This window comes from Aquarana catesbeiana, linkage group LG04, assembly GCF_042186555.1.
Source record: "Aquarana catesbeiana isolate 2022-GZ linkage group LG04, ASM4218655v1, whole genome shotgun sequence".
In the NCBI taxonomy this organism is placed as follows: domain Eukaryota; kingdom Metazoa; phylum Chordata; class Amphibia; order Anura; family Ranidae; genus Aquarana; species Aquarana catesbeiana.
The window spans coordinates 1,332,407-1,356,500 of NC_133327.1; the positions used below are offsets into that span (position 1 = coordinate 1,332,407).

A 24,094-nucleotide genomic window follows, 5' to 3' on the forward strand; every position below is an offset into this window, starting at 1 on the left:
GAACATAGGTCGTCAAATAGTTCCCCCAGAGACTTCTATGAAGGAAGGACCTATAAATTAGATCAAATTCCCCCTTCCTCAAAAACTTCTATAAATAATTCCCCTATAGACTTCTATAGAGAATGAGCCTACAGATCATCAAATAACCCCCCCCTCAGAAACTTTTATAGAACAAAAATCAGGACCTATGGATCAGATTCCCCCTTCCCTAGAGATTTCTCTAGAAGAAGAACCTACAGATCAAATAATTTCCCCCAGAGACTTCTATGGAGGAATGACCTACAGATCATCAGATAATTCCCTCCAGATATCTCTATGAAGGAAGGGCCAACAGATCAAACATTTCCCCAACAAGACTTTTATAGAGAAAGGACCTACAGATCATCAAATAATTGCCCCAAGGAGGCTTCTATGGAAAAAGTACCTACAGATCATCAGAAAATTCCCTCCAGAGATTTCTATGAAGGAAGAACCTACAGATCACCAAATAATTCACCCAAAAGACTTCTATGGAGTAAGTACCTACAGATCATCAGATAAATCCCCCCAGAGACTTCTATAGAAGAACCTACAGAGCAGCACCTGAAATCCGCATTGAATTCCCAGTTAGCGGTGACAGGAGATGAAGGTCGGTGAGGTGACAGATAGACCAACAACACACAGACAGCAATTACATACAACAAACTTCAAGTTTATTTACAGAAAAAAAAAATGAAAACGAAAAGTTATTAGTTACAAATAAAAATGACATCACGTAAGGAAATTCGGTTACTTCATAGTGTGCAAAGCTAAGAGCATCGTATAGGTTGGGTTCTCCCTCCTCACAGCATGGCGAAACTATGATCCAGCGTGCGCATCATGTGACCCACGCCACAAGCCGTCAATGTTTTTAAGTGCAGACAAACCTCTAGCGAGAAATGGAGCCACGCCCACTGAGCCGCCACCGTCAACATCCATACTATCATTGCCTACTTCACATACGTGACAAAGTCTCCTATGGCGCGCTATCACACACGCAACGTCTGTAACCGTCTTCTGCTTTTAACATTCAAAAAACAACCATCTAACGCAACATGGCTTCCCGACTCCGCCGGGACACTGGCAGAGAACGGATGAGGCCGCTGGATCCAAAACGTCCGATCCCCACTCAGCTGTAAACATTACACAGATAAGCTAAGGCTTGAGCACAAGGAGGCGCTACTACAGTGGCAGAGCTATACCGTTACTAGATGAAATGTATGGTGCGATGCACGCCTCCACCGGGGGGCCGTAGAGAAACCAATGTCCCATCACCCAATGACACAACAGAGAAGATATGTGGGAAGGGCTGCAGCACGAAGACACGCCTCCATCTGGTTCATTCTCATGTGTCACCCCTCCCCTCCACCAGGGGGCGCTGCCGTTTGTGTCAGACATTATCCTAACGTTTTCTTTGTGTAAACAGAAGGCAGAGCGGCTGCCACCATTCCCAGCAGAGTCTGGCGCTCCTAGCGGTGGATGTACAGGGTGAGGTATCTGCCAGCAGCCGGGAACACCTCCATAAAGTGCGGAGTGGAGGCTCGGCAGCAACACAGTGACGGCAGAACTCTGTGATTGCTAGGAGGACACCGTCACTGCCGCTATGTTTCCATTCCGAGCGAAGAAGAATTTACTGAACGCTTCTTCAAGTAAACAGGTGAGCCGGCTCTGGTCGTTCTAAAAGGGGCAAATAAGGCGGGCGTTACTCAGATAAAATGCCCAAATGTCACAGGTACCACCCACTTCCATATTTACTGACCCCCCTTCTCTAAGGTTACCAATTCTATTTTCATATTAAATTATCTACTCTTCCTTCCCACATTCACGGACCTCGCCCACTCCCTTCCCACATTCATGGACCTCGCCCACTCCCTTTCCACATTCATGGACCCCGCCTACTCCATTCTCTATGGATACCATTTCTATACTAAATGACCTCACCTAATCTTCCTTCCTTTATTCACTGACCCCTCCTACTCCCTTCTCACATTCGCTGACCCCTCCTACTCCCTTCCCACATTCGCTGACCCCTCCTACTCCCGTCCCACATTCGCTGACCCCTCCTACTCCCTTCCTACAAACACTGACCCCCTCCTACTCTCTTCCTACAAACACTGACCCCCTCCTACTCCCTTCCTACAAACACTGACCCCCTCCTACTCCCCTTCCTACAAACACTGACCCCCTCCTACTCCCTTCCTACAAACACTGACCCCCTCCTACTCCTTTCCCATATTCGCTGACCCCTCCTACTCCCTTAACATATTCACCGACATCTCCTACTCCCTTCCTACAATCACTGACCCCTCCTACTCCCTTTCCACATTCCCTGACCACTCCTAATCCCTTTCCACGTTCGCTGACTCCTCCTACTCCCTTTCCACATTGGCTGACCCCTCCTACATTCGCTGACCCCTCCTACTCCCTTTCCACATTCGCTGACCCCTCCTACTCCTTTCCCACATTGGCTGTCCCCTCCTACACCCTTCCAATAGTCACTGACAGCTCCCACTCACTTCTCACATTCACTCACCGCTCCTACTCCCTTCTCACATTCGCTGACCCCTCCTACTCCCTTAACATATTCACTGACAGCTCCTACTCCCTTCCTACAATCACTGACCCATCCTACTCCCTTACCACATTCGCTGACGCCTCCTACTCCCTTACCACATTCGCTGACCCCTCCTACTCCCTTACCACATTCGCTGACCCCTCCTACTCCCTTACCACATTCGCTGACCCCCTCCTACTCCCTTTCCACATTCGCTGACCCCCTCCTACTCCCTTACAACATTCGCTGACCCCCTCCTACTCCCTTACCACATTCGCTGACCCCTCCTACTCCCTTTCCACATTCGCTGACCCCTCCTACTCCTTTCCCACATTGGCTGTCCCCTCCTACACCCTTCCAATAGTCACTGACAGCTCCCACTCACTTCTCACATTCACTCACCGCTCCTACTCCCTTCTCACATTCGCTGACCCCTCCTACTCCCTTAACATATTCACTGACAGCTCCTACTCCCTTCCTACAATCACTGACCCATCCTACTCCCTTACCACATTCGCTGACGCCTCCTACTCCCTTACCACATTCGCTGACCCCTCCTACTCCCTTACCACATTCGCTGACCCCTCCTACTCCCTTACCACATTCGCTGACCCCCTCCTACTCCCTTTCCACATTCGCTGACCCCCTCCTACTCCCTTACAACATTCGCTGACCCCCTCCTACTCCCTTACCACATTCGCTGACCCCCTCCTACTCCCTTACCACATTCGCTGACCCCCTCCTACTCCCTTACCACATTCGCTGACCCCCTCCTACTCCCTTACCACATTCGCTGACCCCCTCCTACTCCCTTACCACATTCGCTGACGCCTCCTACTCCCTTTCCACATTCGCTGACCCCCTCCTACTCCCTTACCACATTCGCTGACCCCCTCCTACTCCCTTACCACATTTGCTGACCCCCCTCCTACTCGCTTACCACATTCGCTGACCCCTCCTACTCCCTTTCCACATTCGCTGACCCCTCCTACTCCCTTTCCACATTCGCTGACCCTTCCTACTCCCTTCCCACATTCGCCGATTCCTCCTACATTCGCTGACCCCTCCTACTCCCTTCCCCATTCGCTGACCCCTCCTACATTTGCTGACCCCTCCTACTCTCTTCCCACATTCGCTATTTCTATACTAAATGACCTCACCTAATCTTTCTTTTATTCACTGACCCCCTCCTTCTCCCTTCTCATTCACTGACCCCTCCTACTCAATTCTAATATTCACTCACCGCTCCTACTCCCTTCCAACATTCACTCACCCCTCCTTCTCCCTTCTCATTTTCACTCACCCCTCCTTCTCCCTTCTCATTTTCACTCACCCCTCCTTCTCCCTTCTCATTTTCACTCACTGATCCTACTCCCTTCCCACATTCACGGACCCTGCCGACTCCATTCTCTATGGATACCAATTCTATTTCTATACTAAATGACCTCACCTAATCTTCCTTCCTTTATTCACTGACCCCTCCTATTCCCTTCCCACATTCAATGATCCCGCCTACTCCGCCCTTCCCACATTCAATTATCCGGCCTACTCCACCCTTCCCATATTCAATGATCCAGCCTACACCGCCCTTTCCACATTCAATGATCCCGTCTACTCCGCCCTTCCCACATTCAATGATCCGGCCTACTCCACCCTTCCCACATTCAATGATCCGGCCTACTCCACCCTTCCCACATTCAATGATCCGGCCTACTCCACCCTTCCCACATTCAATGATCCGGCCTACTCCGCCCTTCCCACATTCAATGATCCGGCCTACTCCGCCCTTCCCACATTCAATGATCCGGCCTACTCCGCCCTTCCTACATTCAATGATCTCGCCTACGCCGCCCTTCCCACATTCAATGATCTCGCCTACTCCACCCTTCCCACATTCAATGATCTCGCCTACTCCGCCCTTCCCACATTCAATGATCTCGCCTACTCCGCCCTTCCCACATTCAATGATCTCGCCTACTCCGCCCTTCCCACATTCAATAATCCGGTCTACTCCGCCCTTCCTACATTCAATGATCTTGCCTACTCCGTCCTTCCCACATTTAATGATCCGGCCTACTCCTCCTTTCCCACATTCAATGATACCGCCTACTCCTCCCTTCCCACATTCACTGATCCCGCCTACTCTCTTTCTTAATTATTTACTCTCCTGGAAATCCCCAGGAAGGTGTCCCCAATCGTAGGCTTCCCTCTACCTCCCACAAGAGTGGGATTCCCTAAACCCCAGTTCTTCCTAGAACAGAGTCTCACCTCACTGACAAACCCCAATTGCACCAACTCTGCTGCCAACTCCGGAATATTCTCATCTGTGGAAAGAAAGAAAGAAAAAAAAGAGTCATACCACAAACACCTGGTAGGAAGAGTCATACAAAACCCTGCTTTAATCTCCTTCCTTTTAAAACCATCATACTACAATCACCACTTGCCCTGCACTACAAAACCTTCCCCCACCCAAACATCATAATACAATCACATTTCCCTTGCACTCCAGAAACCCAAACCCCAGTCATCTTACTACAATTATCCCTTTCCCTGCACACTCGAGAACCCCCTCCCCCAACTTTTATACTACAGTCACTGCACAGTTCCCAAACCATCACGCTACAACTTTCTCCCTATTATATGCTCCAGAACCCCATATTGTAATCACATTAAAATCCCCCCTCCGTACTCACTGAGTAACAAGTCACAGCTTAGATGTCGGTTCAGTTTGTCTTCCAGCTTCAGAAACAAAGTCAGCTGTGGAGAGACAGACAACCAAATTAAAAAACAGAGGAGGGGACAGACCAATAGAAGAGAGAGAGAGGACATAAACCAATAGAGGAGGGGGGGGGGCATACACCAATAGAGGAGAGAGAGGGGGGCATACACCATTAGAGGAGAGAGAGAGAGGGGGGCGTACACCAATAGAGGGGAGAGAGAGAGAGAGAGAGAGAGAGAGAGAGGGCATACACCAATAGAGAGAGAGAGGGGGGGGGCAAACACCAATAGAGGAGAGAGAGAGAACATACACCAATAGAGGAGAGAAAGAGAGAGAGAGGACATACACCAATAGAGGAGAGAGAGAGAAGGGGGGGCATACAGAGAGAGAGAGAGAGAGAGAGAGAGAGAGGGCATACACCAATAGAGAGAGAGAGGGGGCAAACACCAATAGAGGAGAGAGAGAGAACATACACCAATAGAGGAGAGAGAGAGAAGGGGGGGCATACAGAGAGAGAGAGAGGGCATACACCAATAGAGAAAGAGAGGGGGCAAACACCAATAGAGGAGAGAGAGAGAACATACACCAATAGAGGAGAGAGAGAGAAGGGGGGGCAGAGAGAGAGAGAGAGAGAGAGAGAGAGAGAGAGAGGCATACACCAATAGAGGAGAGATAGAGGACACAGACCAATAGAAGAGAGGGAGGACAACACAGACCAATAGAAGAGAGGGAGGGCGACACAGACCAATAGAAGAGAGGGAGGGCGACACAGACCAATAGAAGAGAGGGAGGACGACACAGACCAATAGAAGAGAGGGAGGACGACACAGACCAACAGAAGAGAGGGAGGACGACACAGACCAATAGAAGAGAGGGAGGACGACACAGACCAATAGAAGAGAGGGAGGACGACACAGACCAATAGAAGAAAGGGAGGACGACACAGACCAATAGAAGAAAGGGAGGGCGACACAGACCAATAGAAGAGAGGGAGGGCGACACAGACCAATAGAAGAGAGGGAGGGCGACACAGACCAATAGAAGAGAGGGAGGGCGACACAGACCTATAGAAGAGAGGGGAGGACGACACAGACCTATAGAAGAGAGGGGAGGACGACACAGACCTATAGAAGAGAGGGGAGGACGACACAGACCTATAGAAGAGAGGGGAGGATGACACAGACCTATAGAAGAGAGGGGAGGACGACACAGACCTATAGAAGAGAGGGGAGGACTACACAGACCAATAGAAGAGAGGAGGACACAGACCTATAGAAAAGAGGGGAGGACACAGACCTATAGAAGAGAGGGGAGGACACAGACCTATAGGAGGAAGGGTGAAGAGATAAATTCTTCTTGTTCGAGGTGGAGACGAGAAGAGAAAACTGGAATTATGGGACGTGAGATACCAAGTGATGGGGAAGAAGGAGATAGGAATCCATGGGCATTCTGAGACACAATTTCTGGGTGTATGATACAAGAATGTCATGGACATCCTGGACACTGGTGGTGTGGGAAGGTTCAAAGTCATGGGTTGTGGAAGATGTGAGGCTTTCTACGGCAGGGAAAGGGTAGGGAGGAACCATAGAAGAAGGCCAGAGAGGTGAGGCTGGTGGAGTGGTGGTGGCGTGGAGTCTCTCTATGAAAGGGGGAAAGAGGACACAGAAGGATAGGCAATATCCTTTCTAAAAAAAGTGTGGGGGGGGGACTGAAGAAAAGAGCCCACAGGGGTGAATTGAGAGGTTTTTGCAATAGAAGGGGAGAGAGCACAGAGGAGTATACTAGAACCTAGCTACACACAGAACATCCCGGTTCCCTTACATGATGCTTGGCCCCCTCCTCCACTGTCTCGATGTTGCATTGCATCTGAACCACCTACAGGACAGAGAAATAGATTGTCAGCTCTGCAGACAGAGAAGGCTATAGACACATAAACAAGCCTTCTCCAGAACGCACCTTCCGGGTTTCCAACTCGGCGGGCTCTGGTGTTGGGGTCTTCACTGATGGTGGAACCACCGGTGATTTCACCACCTCCTGTTGGGGCTGATGAGGACGTGGCACCCCGAAGGCAGTCAGGGGGTAAATACCATTCCTGGAGGTCAGGGAGAATCAGTGACCACATGACAGAGGACCAAACACGCCATATATACCGCACACACATAAAGGAGGCACATATACCGCATACGCCTAGCGAGAACATACATTACACATATACCGCAGACATGTAGGCACGTGTACAGCACCCACACAGCTGAACGTATCCCCTCCCCCACTCCACCTTGTGGTATTGTACATGGAGCACATCCATCGCACATTCACACACACGGATGGCGTATCTCCTCCCCACTCCTTACCGGACATCTTCCAGAAACTTGTCTAATTCCAGCGCCGGGGACTGAGAGTATCTGAGGAAGAGATGACGTGGTCAGGATGGCGCACACACATTATACAGAAATGTACAGATTGTGACGTTTGTGTAATCAGATCAAAGGATATTTATCAAGAAAATTAGCAAAACCTTGAACCACAAATAAGGCAAAAAATAAACCATAAAAAAGACACCCACTCCTGCCATTCTACCAAGCACTTGACAGTTTATAATATATCATATCCTTCCTAGGGGCGCTCTCCCCCATACCCATCACCATCCCTTTCCGGGGGAGCACTGAACCCTCTCCCATACATATTACCATACAAACTCCAACCACTCACATCAACCGGGAACCTTCAGGGTCGGTGGTCGGGATCTCGGCCATGACTGCGGTCATATCGCGGCTCTTGGTCATCTCTTCCAGAGCGTTTTCTGGGATCATATCTGCCGGTGGAAAGGAGAGACATGGGTAAGCAGCAATAAAGGAGTGCTCCACTTACACTACCCGGGAGGGAATTCCATATTTTATAAGATGTCATAAAAAGTATTACTTACGCTGATGTCCCACAATGCAGTGCGCAGCCAGTAATTTTAGAGACGGAACCTCAAACAGAGCCTGGTGGAAGAGGAGCTCACGGGCAGTCGGGCGTTTGTTGGGGTCCATTTCCAAGCATTTCTGGATGAATTCCTGTGCCGGAAACAGGGAATCAGTTCCTGGGTCTGTACACCTGCTGTGCCCATTATTAGGGGCTCCCATCATCCCTCCTGGATTTTATATTTATTTTAGATTATGGAGAATGTAACAGGAAGAGCTGATACACACCAAAGGTGAGCATGAACACCCACAAAAGGGCAGGGACATAAAGGTATGGTGGGGGAGAACCTAAGAGATGCAAGAAACCAGACAGTTGATAAAATGGGACTGGGAGGGTAACCTTAGCATGGTTCCATCTGACAGGGGGTCCTCTAGATTGCCCAATTATCCATCCTGCAGCCTTGCAGGCTCCAATGTATGACCTCCATGGACCTTGCTGAATGGCACTAACTCTTCCTCAAGGCCCCCCCCCCAGGCACTCACCCTCTGCAGCGGATCCTCCAGAAACTGGATGGCGTTATTTATGGCTTCCTGAGGGACGTATGACGATTCTCCATTTCCTTGGATCTCAAGCACAGCCATCTGCAGAAACACACACACAGTCAAGATTAGAGCATCCAACCGATGTCAGAAAGAACCCCCCCCAAAGCACAAGCTGGGGCACCCGCAATGTACAGTACACAGGCATAGCTCATGCCATGGCGGAATTCCCCTGCAGCCTACTTCTTACTGCATTGCATCTACCTAAAGGGAAACAATGGAGATATGTGAGCTGCCACTGTCATTCACTACTGGTCGGAACACTGTGCTGGAATGATTGTTTAGTTAAGTCTGAACATTCTCCCATCCCTGGTCACTAGGTATTGAAAGATCAGGGGGACATCTCGCACCATAGTGGTCAATTTAGGTTCCTAAATTTGGCAGCACCATCAATGCCAGGCAGAAGATAGCCGGGGCAGAGAACCGCACACTGCGACAGACCCAGGGGAGGTAAGGCTGCTCTATGGCGGCCAGGAAGATATTCTCAAGATGATCCGCCGTTCTGTTTCATTCGGGCACTCATTGGCCAAGATTCATTTTATAGAATGACGTCAACGATTTTTATTAAGATTTTTAGTGTTTTCTTCACTGCCTGAATATGGACGCAACATGTCAGGGGTGGGAGGCCAGACACACCCTTCTATTGCTTTGACTTTTTATCTGTACAAAGTGTAGGCCTGTGTGAGGTCCAAGCTGTGTCTATTCTGCCTACTACGCCTCACCTCCAGCGCACACATCCCGAAGGAGTAGATGTCCACCGCCGTGGTCACATTGGTCACCTCTAGAAAAGAGATATTAGACATAGTGAGCGCTGCACCCAGATCACACAGCAGCAGGCAGTGTGCGCACGGCTCAGGGACGTCACTCACTGCGTGCCTGAAAAGAAAACTGAAGGGGAAAAAGAAAGATTGGATGGTAAGAGACAGCACAGACAGTATTCATTTCACACACTCTCCTAAAACTGGACATGGTGAGAATTAAACAGTGAGGATTATGTGCAGTCCATATAGGATTACAAGCTGTATCATCAGATATTACAATAAATGCGGCAGCCGAGGTGTGGCCACACAGTATTACACATGGCAGACCACGTATGGTCACAGCATTACCCGGGTAGACCCTCGTACCTCCATACTCTGGGGCGAAGAAATGTAGATTCTTCTGTTCCTCCCGGCAGGTTTTGACATGGTTGTTGATGGTGTCCGGAGCCACTGGAAAGAAAAGCTGGGTCATTACACGTCCACACCCCAATCTCACATCACTGGCCTTAATAAAAATGTATAATAATGTTTACAAAATTCAACATACAGCCAGGGCCTGACAGAGCCCCCACCCCACCAGGAACATGTCTGGATGAAAAGAAGTTCTGCTGTCCGCATACAGGAAACCTCATGAGACGGATGATAATGGCGCCCTCCCTACACAGGACACAGGAGACACTAAAGATAGTGCAATAATTGTCAGAATTTTATAGAACAGGCTGCTGCGATGCCAGGACTAGCCAGAGGGGGGCGCAGTGCAGAGTCTCTTCCCTAGAGGAAAACCACCCAGGATGCACACCACATGTGTCCACCAATAGGTAACAGCATTAGACAGCACAAGGCTCTATGCTGACCAGCGTCCTATCCATAACACAGATCTAATGCTCAAGGGCATATGCTCCATTCTGGCCAGCATCTTCTACATCACATGGATCCAATTCTGAGGGGGGCAGGGACATGGTCTTGTCCAATAACAAATTTACTTTGTTCTATGCACCATTCTGCACAGCATCCTCATATTACGCAGATTTAATAATGAGGGTACCAGAGGAAGGAATCCAAGAACATGGCCTTCTCCAATTGAAGGAAAAGGGAAACTGGTAGCACACCATGGAAGGAAGAACTTCTTGTAAAATAGTTACTTTATCGTCAAAGTGTCAAAGGACGTAAACAGGACGTTACAGGAACATTGCTTAAGCTAGTTACCCGTGTGAAACCGGTCTACCAATGTTCCTGTAACGTCCCGTTTACGTCCTTTGGCACTTTGACAATAAAGTACATTAACTATTCTACAGAAGTTCTTCCTTCCATGGTGTGCGACCAATTTTCCTTTTTCTTCAATTACTATTGACGGTGGTGAGCCAGGTCAGCACCCACGAGGAATTCTTTATCCACAGTCTGAGCAGTGTTGCACTCTTTCTGGACTTTGATGGCCTTTTCCAATACCACATTATCCTGTTCTATTTGCCATCCTGCCCAGCATCCTCTTAATATTACACAAATCTAATAATGAGGGGACCAGAGAAAGGAAGCCAAGGACATGGTCTTCTCCAATGCCAAATATACCCAGTTCTATGCTCCATCCTGCCCAGCATCCTCCTATATTACAGAGATCTAATAATGAGGGGACCAGAGGAAACAAATCCAAGGACATGGTCTTCTCCATTACCAAATGTACGCTGTTCTATGCTCCATTCTGGTCAGCATCCATTATTCAATGCTAAGGGTCCCAAAGGCATGGCATTCTCTAATACCAACATTACCCTGTTCTATGCTCCATTCTGGCATCTTATACATCACTCTAATCTAAGGCTAAGGGGCCAAGAGGAAAGGGGGCCAGGGATACAGACTTCTCAAACACCAACGTTACCCTGTTCTATGCTCCATTCTGACCAGTGTCCTATACATCACACAGATCCAATTATGAGGGGGGGGAAGGGGACATGGTCTTTTCTCATACCATGCTGTATATTGGGGGCCTCAAAAATGCAACCCGCGAGGTGAATGTGGCCCTTTGCTTACTTTTATCTGGCCCTTTGGGCACTATTCCTATCACTGACACCAAAGACGGGGCACTATTCCTCCCACTGACACCAATTATAGGGCAATTTCCTCCCATTGACACCAAAGATGGGGCATTATTTTTTTTTTACTCCCACTGAATACCAAGTCCATGGCATTATTTAATCCCACTGATGCCACGGCATTTTCCACTCTCATTGGCCACAGTCCAGCCCCCCTAAAGTTTGAAGGACAGTAAAGTGGCCCATTGTTTCAAAAGTTTGGAGACCCCTGCTCTATATCACACAGGTCTAACGCTGAGGGGCCCAGGGACATGGTCTTTTCTGATATCAATTTATCCTGCTCTATGCTCCATTCCAGCCAGCATCTTCTACATCGAATAGATCTAATGCTAAGGGGGCCCAGAGAAGCAGCCTTCTCAGACATCATTACCATGTTCTATGCTCCATCCTGGCCAGTGTCCTGTATATCACACAGATCTAATGCTGAGGAACCCAGAAACAAAGCCTTCTCTAAATACTTACCATTGCCACATTCTATCTTCCATCCAAGCCAATATCATCTACCACACAAATCTTATGCTGAGGGGCCCAAACACAGGCCTTCTCGAATACTATTGCCCTATGTTCCATCCTGGACAGTATCACACTGCCTTCTCAGACACAAACATTACCCTGTTCTATACTCCATCCTAACATGCATCTATCGCACAAGTTTAATTCTGAGGGGCCCAAGGACACCACCTACTCGAATAGACCTTCTCGAATACTAGAATGACTCTGTCCTATGCTCCATTCTGATCGGCATCCCCTATATTACTAATACGAACATTACCCTTATCTATGCTGCATCAAAACCTCATACTCTCCATTGCACCAGTCTAATGCTGGGGGGGGGGGGGGCCTCCGGGACAGGGCATTCTTTTATACTAACATTGCCCTGTTCTATTTTCTTCCCTTAACGGCATCCTCTGCATTACACAGATCTAAACTAAGAGGCCCAGAAAAAGGGTCGTAGAGACATGGCCTTTTCGAATACAAACGTTACCCTCTTCTGTGCCCCATCCTGGCCAGCATTCTCTATAAAACACACAGATCCTATGCTGAGGGGCCCAGAGGAAAAGGTATAGACATGGCCTTCTCTAATACCAACATTACCCAGTTCAATGCACCATCATGGTCAGTACCCTGCATATCACACAGATCCAACACTGAGGGGCCCAGAGGAAGAGGTCGAAAGACGCAGCCTTCTCTAATGCAAACAGTACCCTGTTATGTGCTCTATCCTGGCTAGCATTCTCTATATCACACAAATCCAACACTAAGGGGCCCAGAGAAATGGGGTCCATGGACATGGCCTTGGCGAACATCAACATTGCGCAGTTTTCTGCGCCATCATGGTCAGCATTCTCCATAATCACAAATATCTAATGTTAAGGGAACTGAACATTGTCCCCCACCACACCACATGGATCTAATGCTAAGGGGTCAAAGAACAAGGCCTCCATTTGACACCAACATTACCCAGCAGTTCTATGCCCCAAAGTGTACTATCCATCACACGGGCCTAATGCTGAAAAGCCCAGGGACACAGCCTTTTCTAATAATACAATACACTTTTCTACGCTCCATCCTGACAGTATCTGTACAACTGCAAAGTTCTAGTGCTAAGGGGCCCAGGTATGTATCTCCAGATGTAGATGCTCACTAGCTGCACGATCCTGCTGGCACAGGATGGAAGTCACAGAGCTGCTGCTACAGTTGATCCTGGCCTATCAGACACTATTCTACAAATGATTATGGAAGACAAGACAAGATCACAAGGCTAGTAAAGGATGTGAATAAACCCAGAAACACCATTTTAGACATTCTGACCACTGCCTGATAAACTCCAATGAAAAAGGGAGATCCCTTTTTCTTTTATATATACATCTGGATGTATCCGATCTGGACAGGTCCTCTTTTATCCAGAGACTGAGAATAATTTCTACGATTGTTGACCATTTCCATTTTGTGTGTCCTGAGGCTTCACAGGGCCAGAAGGGGCTTTGATATGCTGCATGAAGAAGGTGCAGTGTTACAGTCGAGATCTGCTGTACTGGAGCAATGCTTCATCCCTTCTAATCTATTACTATCGTCCATTGTATCGTCTAGTATGACTATTGTCCAGCACTCCATATCGGGAACTTTAAACTACACAGAGTAGCCTTAACAGCAAAGCCAAATCCTGAATTTTGCAGATTGCTCCTTTTGGGAACACAGGGGAATTTTTACACTACAGGATGTATATGCAGGGAATGTACTGGCCTCCTTCACGGTTCTACAGGGAAAATATGAACTCCACTATACAGCATTTTATAGATACCTCCAGCTGCGTCATGCTCTACAGACTCAATTCGGTGTTACTAGTACTAGGTTCTCAGACTATCCACTGATTGGAGTATTAAGATCACAGGGCCCTAAAGGTTTCATTTCTACCGTTTATTCACATTTATTGGCTACCTCTCTTAACACAAGTCCTTTCGAGGTTCGCAATAAATGGCAAACACTTATACCTGACTTGTCGGATGAGGACGGGGAGGAGGCGTGTGCCTCCCATTTAACAGTTTTACCGGCTATTAATAGTAAGATAAGCTTATTCAACTATGCATGGTACATCAGTCTTACTTAACATTGGTAAGATTGCATGCGATGCACCGTATTCCAACGTCAGCATGTACTAGATGTACCAGCCAAAGTACGGACTTTGTACATGTAATGTGGCTGTGCCCTGTTATTACTGTATACTGGAAAAGGGTGGTAGATACTGTCTAAAATACTTTCGGTACCTGTACCATATGATCCACGCATCTGTCTTTTGGGTATACTTGATGAGGAACACTGGCCAAAGTTTGCTAGAAAAATGCAGAGAGAAACACTATTCTTGGCTCGAAAGGCTATTGCGCTTAAATGGAATCAGTCTGCTCTGTTGTCTACTAGTAATGGATTCAGATGGTTAATCAGATACTACCCGTGACGGGAGGGCCGTGGAACCCAGAATCCCTTGGAAAGGTTGGGAAACCCTTGTTCAGCTCCTCATGCACCTCTTATGTCTAAGTTACCCTGTGCCATCCAGGCACAGGGTGACTGAGAAAATATATCTTGGATTACTTAAAATGGGACAGTAATATTTATTCACAATGCCTCCCAGGATATATGTAGACTATTCTTGGTTTGTTTGATTCTGAACTCAACATGTTAGTTGAGAGAGCTGATTACATTGGCCTCTGTACTATGTAGGAGACGGGCCGACTCCTGCTGGAGCTCCTGCTATTGTGAGAAGGTGTCCTGCGTTTATATTTATGATAATGTATAAACTACTGTGTGAAGCTCGGTGACAAGTCTGACTTGTAGCGAAATCCTGATTAATCATAACAATGCTCAGGAGGGCACGGAGTCACATCGGCTGCTTTAAAGGATTAGTTAATTAGCTCATGTTAAATTAGGTTTCTGGTTACAGGTGTATTGTTAGAGTAATATGAGCAGGAGGGGGGACCTCCTACTGTATATAAGACTTGTATTTTGGTTCTAATAAAACAGTCCATGTTCAGCAACTAAACAAGTATCATCTTGTTTTGTGCTTGTGAGCGGTTGGAATATCTGATATCTATATTCAGACTGGGAGGAAGTGGTATATGACGAAAGCACTCAAGCGGAGTGTGGGGCGTTTCGTTACACTACCGTATGAAAAAAACATTTTTTGAGCATAGGGATTGTCCCAGCAAATATGATAAAGTGTGGAACATCTGGTGCTCCTCCACTCTTACCATTTCTAGTCTGTGAGCAACTTCTTCTCTATACTTAGCATGTGTGAGAATGGGAAAATAAACTCTTGTACTAGGAACAATGTAATAACAAAACAAAATCACGTTGTACTTGTAGGTAATTGCTTTTTATTAGAACTGGGCATTCAAGAATATACAACTGTAAACGTGTACTTCTTGTGTATTTTTGTACCAAACACTGTGCTTCTTTACGCTTATGTTGAGCATGTTTGATCATGTACCAATATGTTGTTTTTGCATTTTACTCAATAAAAAGACTTTAAAAAAAAAACAGAAAAGCCAAGCTAAAGGACCCTCAGTAAAGAGTTCCAAAACCTCAGATATGTCCCCAATCACACAATACTGGGCCTAGGAAGCCAAGAGCAAGACATTGGGAAGTCCCAGGGTTTAACAGTCTCTAGAGTGTGGATAACAGCAACACAAAACAGAATCCTGTACACAACTACAGGGCTGCACGTTTATTACAGTTATTGTTGCTTATGAGCTGAAGGACAACTTGTGTTATGAATTCAGGTAGTAAGCGAGGTAGACCTCAGGAAGGCCTCTCACCTCTTACCCCAAAGGGGTTGCCCTCAGACACCAAACTAAAGCCTATGGGTTTTCTTTTCCCTTTATATATGACTGGAGCTCCAGTATCTGTTTGAGAAAAAAGGAGTAATCTTAACTACGAATCCAAGAGATTTCTGTGTATATGTATTTAGCTTGGCATGCATCAAGCCTTCCTTCCATTTTCTCAGCCAGTATTCAGATCACCGTCGCTGAATCTGAGGGGTCTCTCGTACTTCACAATATGCACTGACTCATGTTGTCCCTTCTTTGGCCCTTTCAAGCCAAAATCAAATATAGGATTGTTAGCTCTTATGCCAAACAATGCAAGAGTAAGCAGAAATTCTTGTCTACCACGCTTTGCCCAGAACTTTATCTCTCCTGAAAAAAGAATGGGAAGGTTAGTTGCTGCTATCTCACTGGCCTGTACTCGGACACCTCAGCCAAAAACAAGACAGATATTCCAGTCCTGTGAGGGTGGTGAGTTGCAGTGAGCTGAGGATGGGTTTTCCATTTTGCTCTGACCTTCCATCTTTATCACTAATCTCTATTTTGTGAACTGTGTTAAACTTTTTGTCAACCCAGATTCTTTTTTTTTTCAAAAACAGTCAACCTGGGTGTCCTTTTCTCCATAATTGTCAGTTTGGCTTTTCTTGACCCAATAATGGTCAGTTTGGCTTTTCTTGTCCCAAAAATGGTCAGTTTGGCTTTTCTTGTCCCAAAAATGGTCAGTTTCTTTTTTCTTTTCCCAATAATAGTCAGTTTGGCTTTTAATGTCCCAATAATAGTCAGTTTGGCTTTTCTTATCCCTATAATGGCCAGTTTGGGTTACCATTTGTCAATAAAGGCCAACTTGGGTTCTCTTTTGCCAATAAAGGCCAACTTGGGTTCTCTTTTGCCAATAATGTTCAACTTGGGTTCTCTTTTGCCAATAATGTTCAACTTGGGTTCTCTTTTGCCAATAATGTTCAACTTGGGTTCTCTTTTGCCAATAATGTTCAACTTGGGTTCTCTTTTGCCAATAATGTTCAACTTGGGCTCTCTTTTGCCAATAATAGCCAGTTTGGTTTCCCTTTTACCCCATAAATTAAAGGTCAGCTCGGGTTCGCCTTTCCCAGTAATGGTCAGCTCGGGTTCGCCTTTCCCAGTAAGGGTCAGCTCGGGTTCGCCTTTCCCAATAAGGGTCAGCTCGGGTTCGCCTTTCCCAATAAGGGTCAGCTCGGGTTCGCCTTTCCCAATAAGGGTCAGCTCGGGTTCGCCTTTCCCAATAAGGGTCAGCTCAGGTTCGTCTTTCCCAATAAGGGTCAGCTCGGGTTCGCCTTTCCCAATAAGGGTCAGCTCGGGTTCGCCTTTCCCAATTATCAGCTCGGGTTCGCCTCTCCCAATAAGGGTCAACTCGGGTTTTCGTTTCCCAATAATAATCAACTCAGGTTATCAATTACCAATAATGTAAACTCGGGTTTTCATTTCCCAATAAAGGTCTACTTGTGTTCTTTTGCCAGTAATGACCAACCTGGGCTCTAGTTTGCCAATTATGATCAACTTGGGCTCTCTTTTGCCAATAATGGACAACTTGGGGTTTTTTTCCCCCCACAACAATGGTCCAATTGGGTACTCTTTTTTCCCTAATGGTCAAACTGGGTACTCTTTTCCTAATAATGGTCGTTGCCAGAATCACAATTGTCAAAAAGCTTATAATTTTACTTTTCGTAACTCTAACACGTTTGAGAAGTCTGAATGAACCATTGGCTTATGAACCTGACATTAGATATACACAATGTGATCCAAGATTGAAACCCTCTTACCAAAGTACATGTAAAAGCACTATCCCCATGTCAAGGCTGCACTACTTTACCTTTATTGGAACTTACCATGTCACTACAATTATACTGTTACCTTTATTATATCACTTTGTTATAACAATTATGCTTAATAGAGCTGAAACAGGAGGGGAATTTCCTGGATCCTAATGGACAAACAATCTTCTACAAGGCAGATTCTATCCATCACTCGATGTTCAGACCAGCCATAGACATGAGACGGTACATGGAAGGTCTTCTTCTACAAGAATGTTAATGTCCACTTTGACCATATGTGCAACTACAGGGCCTATAAAATTGGACAATGAATGGAGAAGCAGCAGACTGATGAGCTTATATATGTCACTCTGCTCTCTCCTTCAATCGTGTCCTTTGTTGGCACTAGATTATAAGCTTTATTTTTTTTTTTTATCCTGAACAGAAAATCTCTGCAAGGGAGGTGAATACTTTTTACAGGCTACGTGCTGTAGGTGTAGAAAAGAACCCCCCCCATTAAAATAATCACGTCGTTGCTCTGCAGCCTGAAATGAAGACAGACACAGTTTTTGTTCTTATCTAACTATTTACTCAGTCCAAGCTAAAGATAAAAAACTAACATGTCAGAAGAAAATTCAAAAAGAATCACCGAGTTGGAAAAAGGATCACCCCCTTGTGTCAGTATTTTGTTGAAGCACCTTTTGCTTAAATTCCAGCCTTTAGTCTGTTGGGATATGTCTCTACTAACTTTGCACATTTAGACTTTGCAATATTTGCCCACTCTTCTTTGCAGAACTGCTCAAGTTCAGTTACATTTGATGGTAATCGTTTGTGGACTGCAGTCTTCAAGTCATTCCACAGATTTTCAATGGGGTTTAAGTCTGGGCTCTGACTAGGCCATGCAAGGACATTCACCTTTTTCTCCTTCAACCAATGTGTGCTCATTTTGTTGTGTGCTTTGGGTCATTCTCATGCTGGAAGGTAAACATTCCCAGTGACAACTTTCTGGCAGCAGATTTTCCTAAAAAATTTGACTGTATTTTGCCCCATCCATTTTTCTTCTATCCAGACAAGGGCTCCAGGTCCCTGCTGCAGAGAAACACCCTATAACAGGAGAATACCACCTCCATGCTTTACTGCAGGAATGGTGTTATATGGATGGTGAGCTGTATTGGATTTCCAGCAAACATATGGTTTGGTGTTGAGGCCAAATCATTCAATTTTAGTCTCATCTGACCATAACGCCTTTTTCCATTTGGCCTCAGAATCTTCAAGGTGCGTTTTGGTAAAGCTCAGTGATGACTGCAGGTGGCCTTTCTTGAGGAGTGGCTTTTTTCCTGCAACCCTTCCATACAAGCCACATTTGTGGAGAATTTGTGATATTGTGACCACACTGTCATAAATTCCTGCAACTGCTTCAGAGTTGCTGTAGGCCTCTTGATAGCCTCTCTGACCAGTTTCCTCCTGGCTCTTTTATCCAGTTTGTGCAACGTCCTGATCCAGGGAAGGACTGTGTTGTACCAAATACCTTCCACTTCTTCATAATAGACTTCACTGTGCTTCTAGGCATTGATAAAGCCTTTGACATTTTTTGTATCCATCTCCACAACTTTATCCTGGAGTCCCAGCGACAGTGCCTTGCCACCCATAGTTGATTGTTTGCTTCAGTTGCACTATCAGGGACTTGAATGCTCCAGGAAAGCTCTTTTCATGTTGAGCTAATCAAAATGACCACAGCTGATCACAATAGAAAGTCAAATGGCTGTCTGTGCCATTGAGAAGGTGATTAGCTACAGCTGATTGAGTTTACAAGTCATGTTTAGGAGGGGGTGGTCCTTTTTCCAACTCAGTGATTCTGTTTTTGAATTTTTTTTTATTTTTTCTGACATAGTGTTAGATCTTTCACTTGGATGATATAAGCTGCACTGAGTAAATACAGCAGGCTAAAACAAAAACTGTGTCTGTCTTCAGTTCAGGCTGCAAAGCAACAAAACGTGATTTTAAAGGGTGGGGTGGGGGGGATTCTTTTCTATACCCACTCTATATGCACTAAAAACAGTTATTCCCAGTACTGGGTATATTTTGGGAAGTGTCTGGGAATGTCCCTTCCAATTTATTACCACGACATGGGTCATCCCGGAAGTCTGCAGAGGTCACAGAGCAGCTGCAGGCATATGGTGGTTTCTCGATCGTCTCATGTCTATGGACAGTCTTGTACTATGGCAGATGGCAGAGGAGAGGCAGAAGGGTGCACGTATATTCCTGCATTATCATGGAGCCACAAGCCGAGCAGAAATATCCGTACCCCAGGCATGCTGGAGGTGCCCTGTGCACAGAGCCCACACTCATCTCTACTTGCCATAATCCCCCATCGAGCAACCAGTAAGCCTGGGTTTAACACAGTCACATGATCATCACATATCTATCTACCCCCGCCTCAAGCACAGAGCAGTCAAAAAGCAAGCCGGTCACCCGCCCGCCCGCAGGAGGAAGGGCAGGAATGCAATGAAGATGAGAGGAAAGGAAGCCATCTATAGGGAACATGCACACAGCGGAGGGGGGGCTCCTACATGCTATGGAGCAAAGTACACCCCACATCTAGCGCACACCCCTGGGGACGGGAGCCCCGATCTGCCAAGCCGGGAGAGAACGTGAGGCAAGCACACCCGTCGACCTTTGAGCTGCAGTCACCCATGTAACAAAGGTCGTCCATGTCCCATAATCCCCCTGGGGAGGAGAAGGGGCACCTTACATGGGTGAGTGCCACAGGCCGAACACAGAAACATGGCAACGACAGGAACACAGAGGCTGAAAATTCATCTCACCATTAGCAAAAATCCTATGAAAGACTGGTGTGGTACAGAGCAGCCGAAGCAGGAAATAAAACGAGACAAATCATGAGTGGATGGAAGGGCTGGGGGTGGGGGTACGTCATCGTTAAACAGAGCTGCCACACAGCGACACGCTGCACACACTCACACATGGATGTCATCACCAACTCTGACACCCTCAATCAATGCTATCATTCCACCAATCATCTCAGGACATGTCTCTGCAAACCACAGGCCCAGAGTGTATTTCTGGACCAACATTATGACATCCCAGCCCCCCGATGTGTTCTCACACAAGCTTCACTGGGGTGTCTCCAACTTACCCCCTCACCCCCTGCACCCTCCAGCAATACATCCAGAATGCATCCGCTCATAACCCCTTCTCCCTCTGTACTACCAACAACCCCATCACCACAATCCAATTTATGACACCTATACCAAAATCTTCTGGTTCTACCAAAACAGGGGACACCCTACCATTCTACCCTTCCAACCTGTGATACCCCATTATATTTTCCCCACAGTCACATTACCCTCCCATCCTATGCTGTCCCATCACACTACCATCCCATCACCTCCCACCATACTACCCTCCCATCCCATGACATCCCACCATTCTACCCCCCCCATCCCATGACATCCCACCATTCTACCCTGCCATCATATGACATTCCACCACTACCCCCCATCCCATGACATCTCCCCACTACCTTCCTATCCCATGTCATCCCACCACTAACCTCCTATTCCATGATGTCCCGACATACTATTCTCCCACCCCATGTCATCCCACCATACTAACCTCCCATGAAATAACACTGCTACCCTCTCATCCCTTGTCATCCCACCATATTACCCTCCCATCCCATGACATCCCACCATACTACCCTCCCATGACATCCCACCATACTACCCTCCCATGACAACCCACCACTACCCTCCCATCCTATGACATCCCACCATACTACCCTCTCATCCCTTGTCATCCAACCATACTACCATCCCTTGAGATCCCACCATTCTACCCTCTCATCCCATGACATCCCACCATACTACAATCCCATGACATTCCACCACTACCCCCCATCCCATGACATCTCCCCACTGCATTCCTATCCAATGTCATCCTACCATACTACCCTCTCATCCCACCACTAACCTCCTGTCCAATTATGTTCCGACATACTATTCTCCCACCCCATGTCATCCCACCATACTAACCTCCCATGAAATCACACCACTACCCTCCCCATCCCTTGTCATCCCACCATACTACCCTCCCATGACATCCCACCATACTACCCTCCCATAACATCCCACCACTACCCTCCCATGACATCCCACCATACTACCCTCCCATCTCACTATACTACCCTCCCATGACATCCCACCATACTATCCTCCCATGACATCCCACCATACTATCCTCCCATGACATCCCACCATACTATCCTCCCATGACATCCCACCACTACCCTCACATCCCATGACATCTCACCATACTACCCTCCCATCCCATGACATCCCACCATACTACCCTACCATCCCATGACATCCCACCATACTACCCTCCCATCCCATGACATCCCACCATACTACCCTCCATTCCCATGACATCCCACCACTACCCTCCCATCCCATGACATCCCACCATACTACCCTTCCATCCTATGACATCCCACCATAATACCCTCCTAAGACATAACACCAAACGACCCTCCCATCCCACCATACTACCCTCCCATCCCATGACATTCCAACATACTACCCTCCTATCCCATATCATCCCACCATACTACCCTCTCATCCCACCACTACCCTCCTATCCCATGACATCCCACCACTACCCTTCCATCCCATAATGTCCCGACATACTACCCTACCACCCCATGTCATCCCACCATACTACCCTCCCATGAAATCACACCACTGCCCTCCTTTGTCATCCCACTATCCTACCATACTACCATCCCATGTCATCACACCATACTACCCTCTCATCATACTACTCTCCCATGACATCCCACCACTACCCTCCCATCCCATGACATCCCACCATACTAACCTCCCATCCCACCATACCTTGAGATCCCACCATACTACCCTCCCATCCCATGACATCCCACCAGACTACCCTCCCATCCCACCATACCTTGAGATCCCACCATACTACCCTCCCATCCCATGACATCCCACCAGACTACCCTCCCATCCCACCAGACTACCCTCCCATCCCACCAGACTACCCTCCCATCCCATGACATCCCACCATAACTCCCTCCCATCCCATGACATACCATACTACCTTCCCATGACATCCCACCACTACCCTCCTATCACACGTCTATCCACCATACTACCATCCCATGACATCCCACCACTACCCTCCAATCCAATGTCATCCCACCATACAACCCTCCCATCCCATCACATCCTGCCACTACTCTCCCCTCCTATGTCTTCCCACCATACTACCATCCCATCACAAGACATTCCACCACTAACCTCCAATTCCACCATACTACCCTCCCATCCCGTGACATCCCACCACTACACCTCCCATCCCATGTCATCCCAACATAATCACTCCCATCCCACTAATCTACCCTCTCACCCCATGTCATCCTGCCACTACCCTCCCATCCCATGTCATCCCACCATTCTACCTTCTCACCCCATGTCGGCCCAGCACTACCCTCCCATCCCATGACATCTCACTATACTACCCTCCCATGACATCCCACCATAATAACCTCCCATGACATCCCACCACTACCCTCCCATCCCATGACATCCCACCACTACCCTCCCATCCCATGACATCCCGCCATACTACCCTCCCATCTTACACACAACATACTCTCTCCCATAGTATGCTTGAGTCACAAAACAATATCAATTTCTAACAGGCTCTATTCCCCAATAATAACCCCAACCAAAAACTAAACTGTATCCTTAACTCCCACATATCAATGTTGCACCAATTACTATGAGAACATATACCCCCTGACTACAGCCTCTCCCCCAGAATCCAACCACAGCCCCTCCCTAAAGGCAACAAGATACAGTGGGGAAATTATTTGATCCCTTGCAGATGAAAATTAAGGGTTTATAATTTTCATCATAGGTGTATTTTAAAATGATAGACACAGAATATCAACCAAAAATCCAGAAAAAACACATGATACAAACGTTATAAAATAAGTTGCAGAGTAAAATAAGTATTTGATCCCCAAGCAAAACATGACTTAGTAGTTGGGGAATCCCTTGTCAGTAAGACGTTTCTTGTAGTTGGTTTGCACACATCTCAGGAGGGATTTTGTCCCACTACTCTTTACAAAACTTCTCTAAATCCTTAAGGTTTCTTGGCTGTCACTTGGCAACCTGAAGTTTCAGCTCCCTCCATAAATTTTCTATAGGATTAAGCTCTGGAGACTGCATGACCTTAATGTGCTTCTTCTTGAGCCCCTCCTTTGTTGCCTTGGCGGTATGTATTGTCATACAGGAAGACCCATCTT

General features: G+C 47.0%; 1 protein-coding gene across 2 annotated transcripts in view; it reads right to left on the reverse strand.

Moving 5' to 3' along the window:
* Nucleotides 1-670: 670 nt before the first annotated feature.
* NRBP1 (nuclear receptor binding protein 1) overlaps nucleotides 671-24,094 on the reverse strand; it is a gene marked incomplete at its 5' end in the record, with an annotated part of 30,080 nt that continues 6,656 nt past the window's right edge. Inside the window, 12 exon segments of one of the 2 annotated variants that reach the window (XM_073624726.1) lie at nucleotides 671-1,695; nucleotides 4,841-4,896; nucleotides 5,266-5,329; nucleotides 7,113-7,166; nucleotides 7,248-7,383; nucleotides 7,646-7,696; nucleotides 8,004-8,106; nucleotides 8,218-8,350; nucleotides 8,741-8,839; nucleotides 9,520-9,578; nucleotides 9,925-10,008; nucleotides 20,571-20,594. In XM_073624726.1, coding sequence (XP_073480827.1) covers nucleotides 1,597-1,695; nucleotides 4,841-4,896; nucleotides 5,266-5,329; nucleotides 7,113-7,166; nucleotides 7,248-7,383; nucleotides 7,646-7,696; nucleotides 8,004-8,106; nucleotides 8,218-8,350; nucleotides 8,741-8,839; nucleotides 9,520-9,578; nucleotides 9,925-10,008; nucleotides 20,571-20,594 — 962 coding nt within the window. 2 annotated transcript variants of the gene reach the window in all.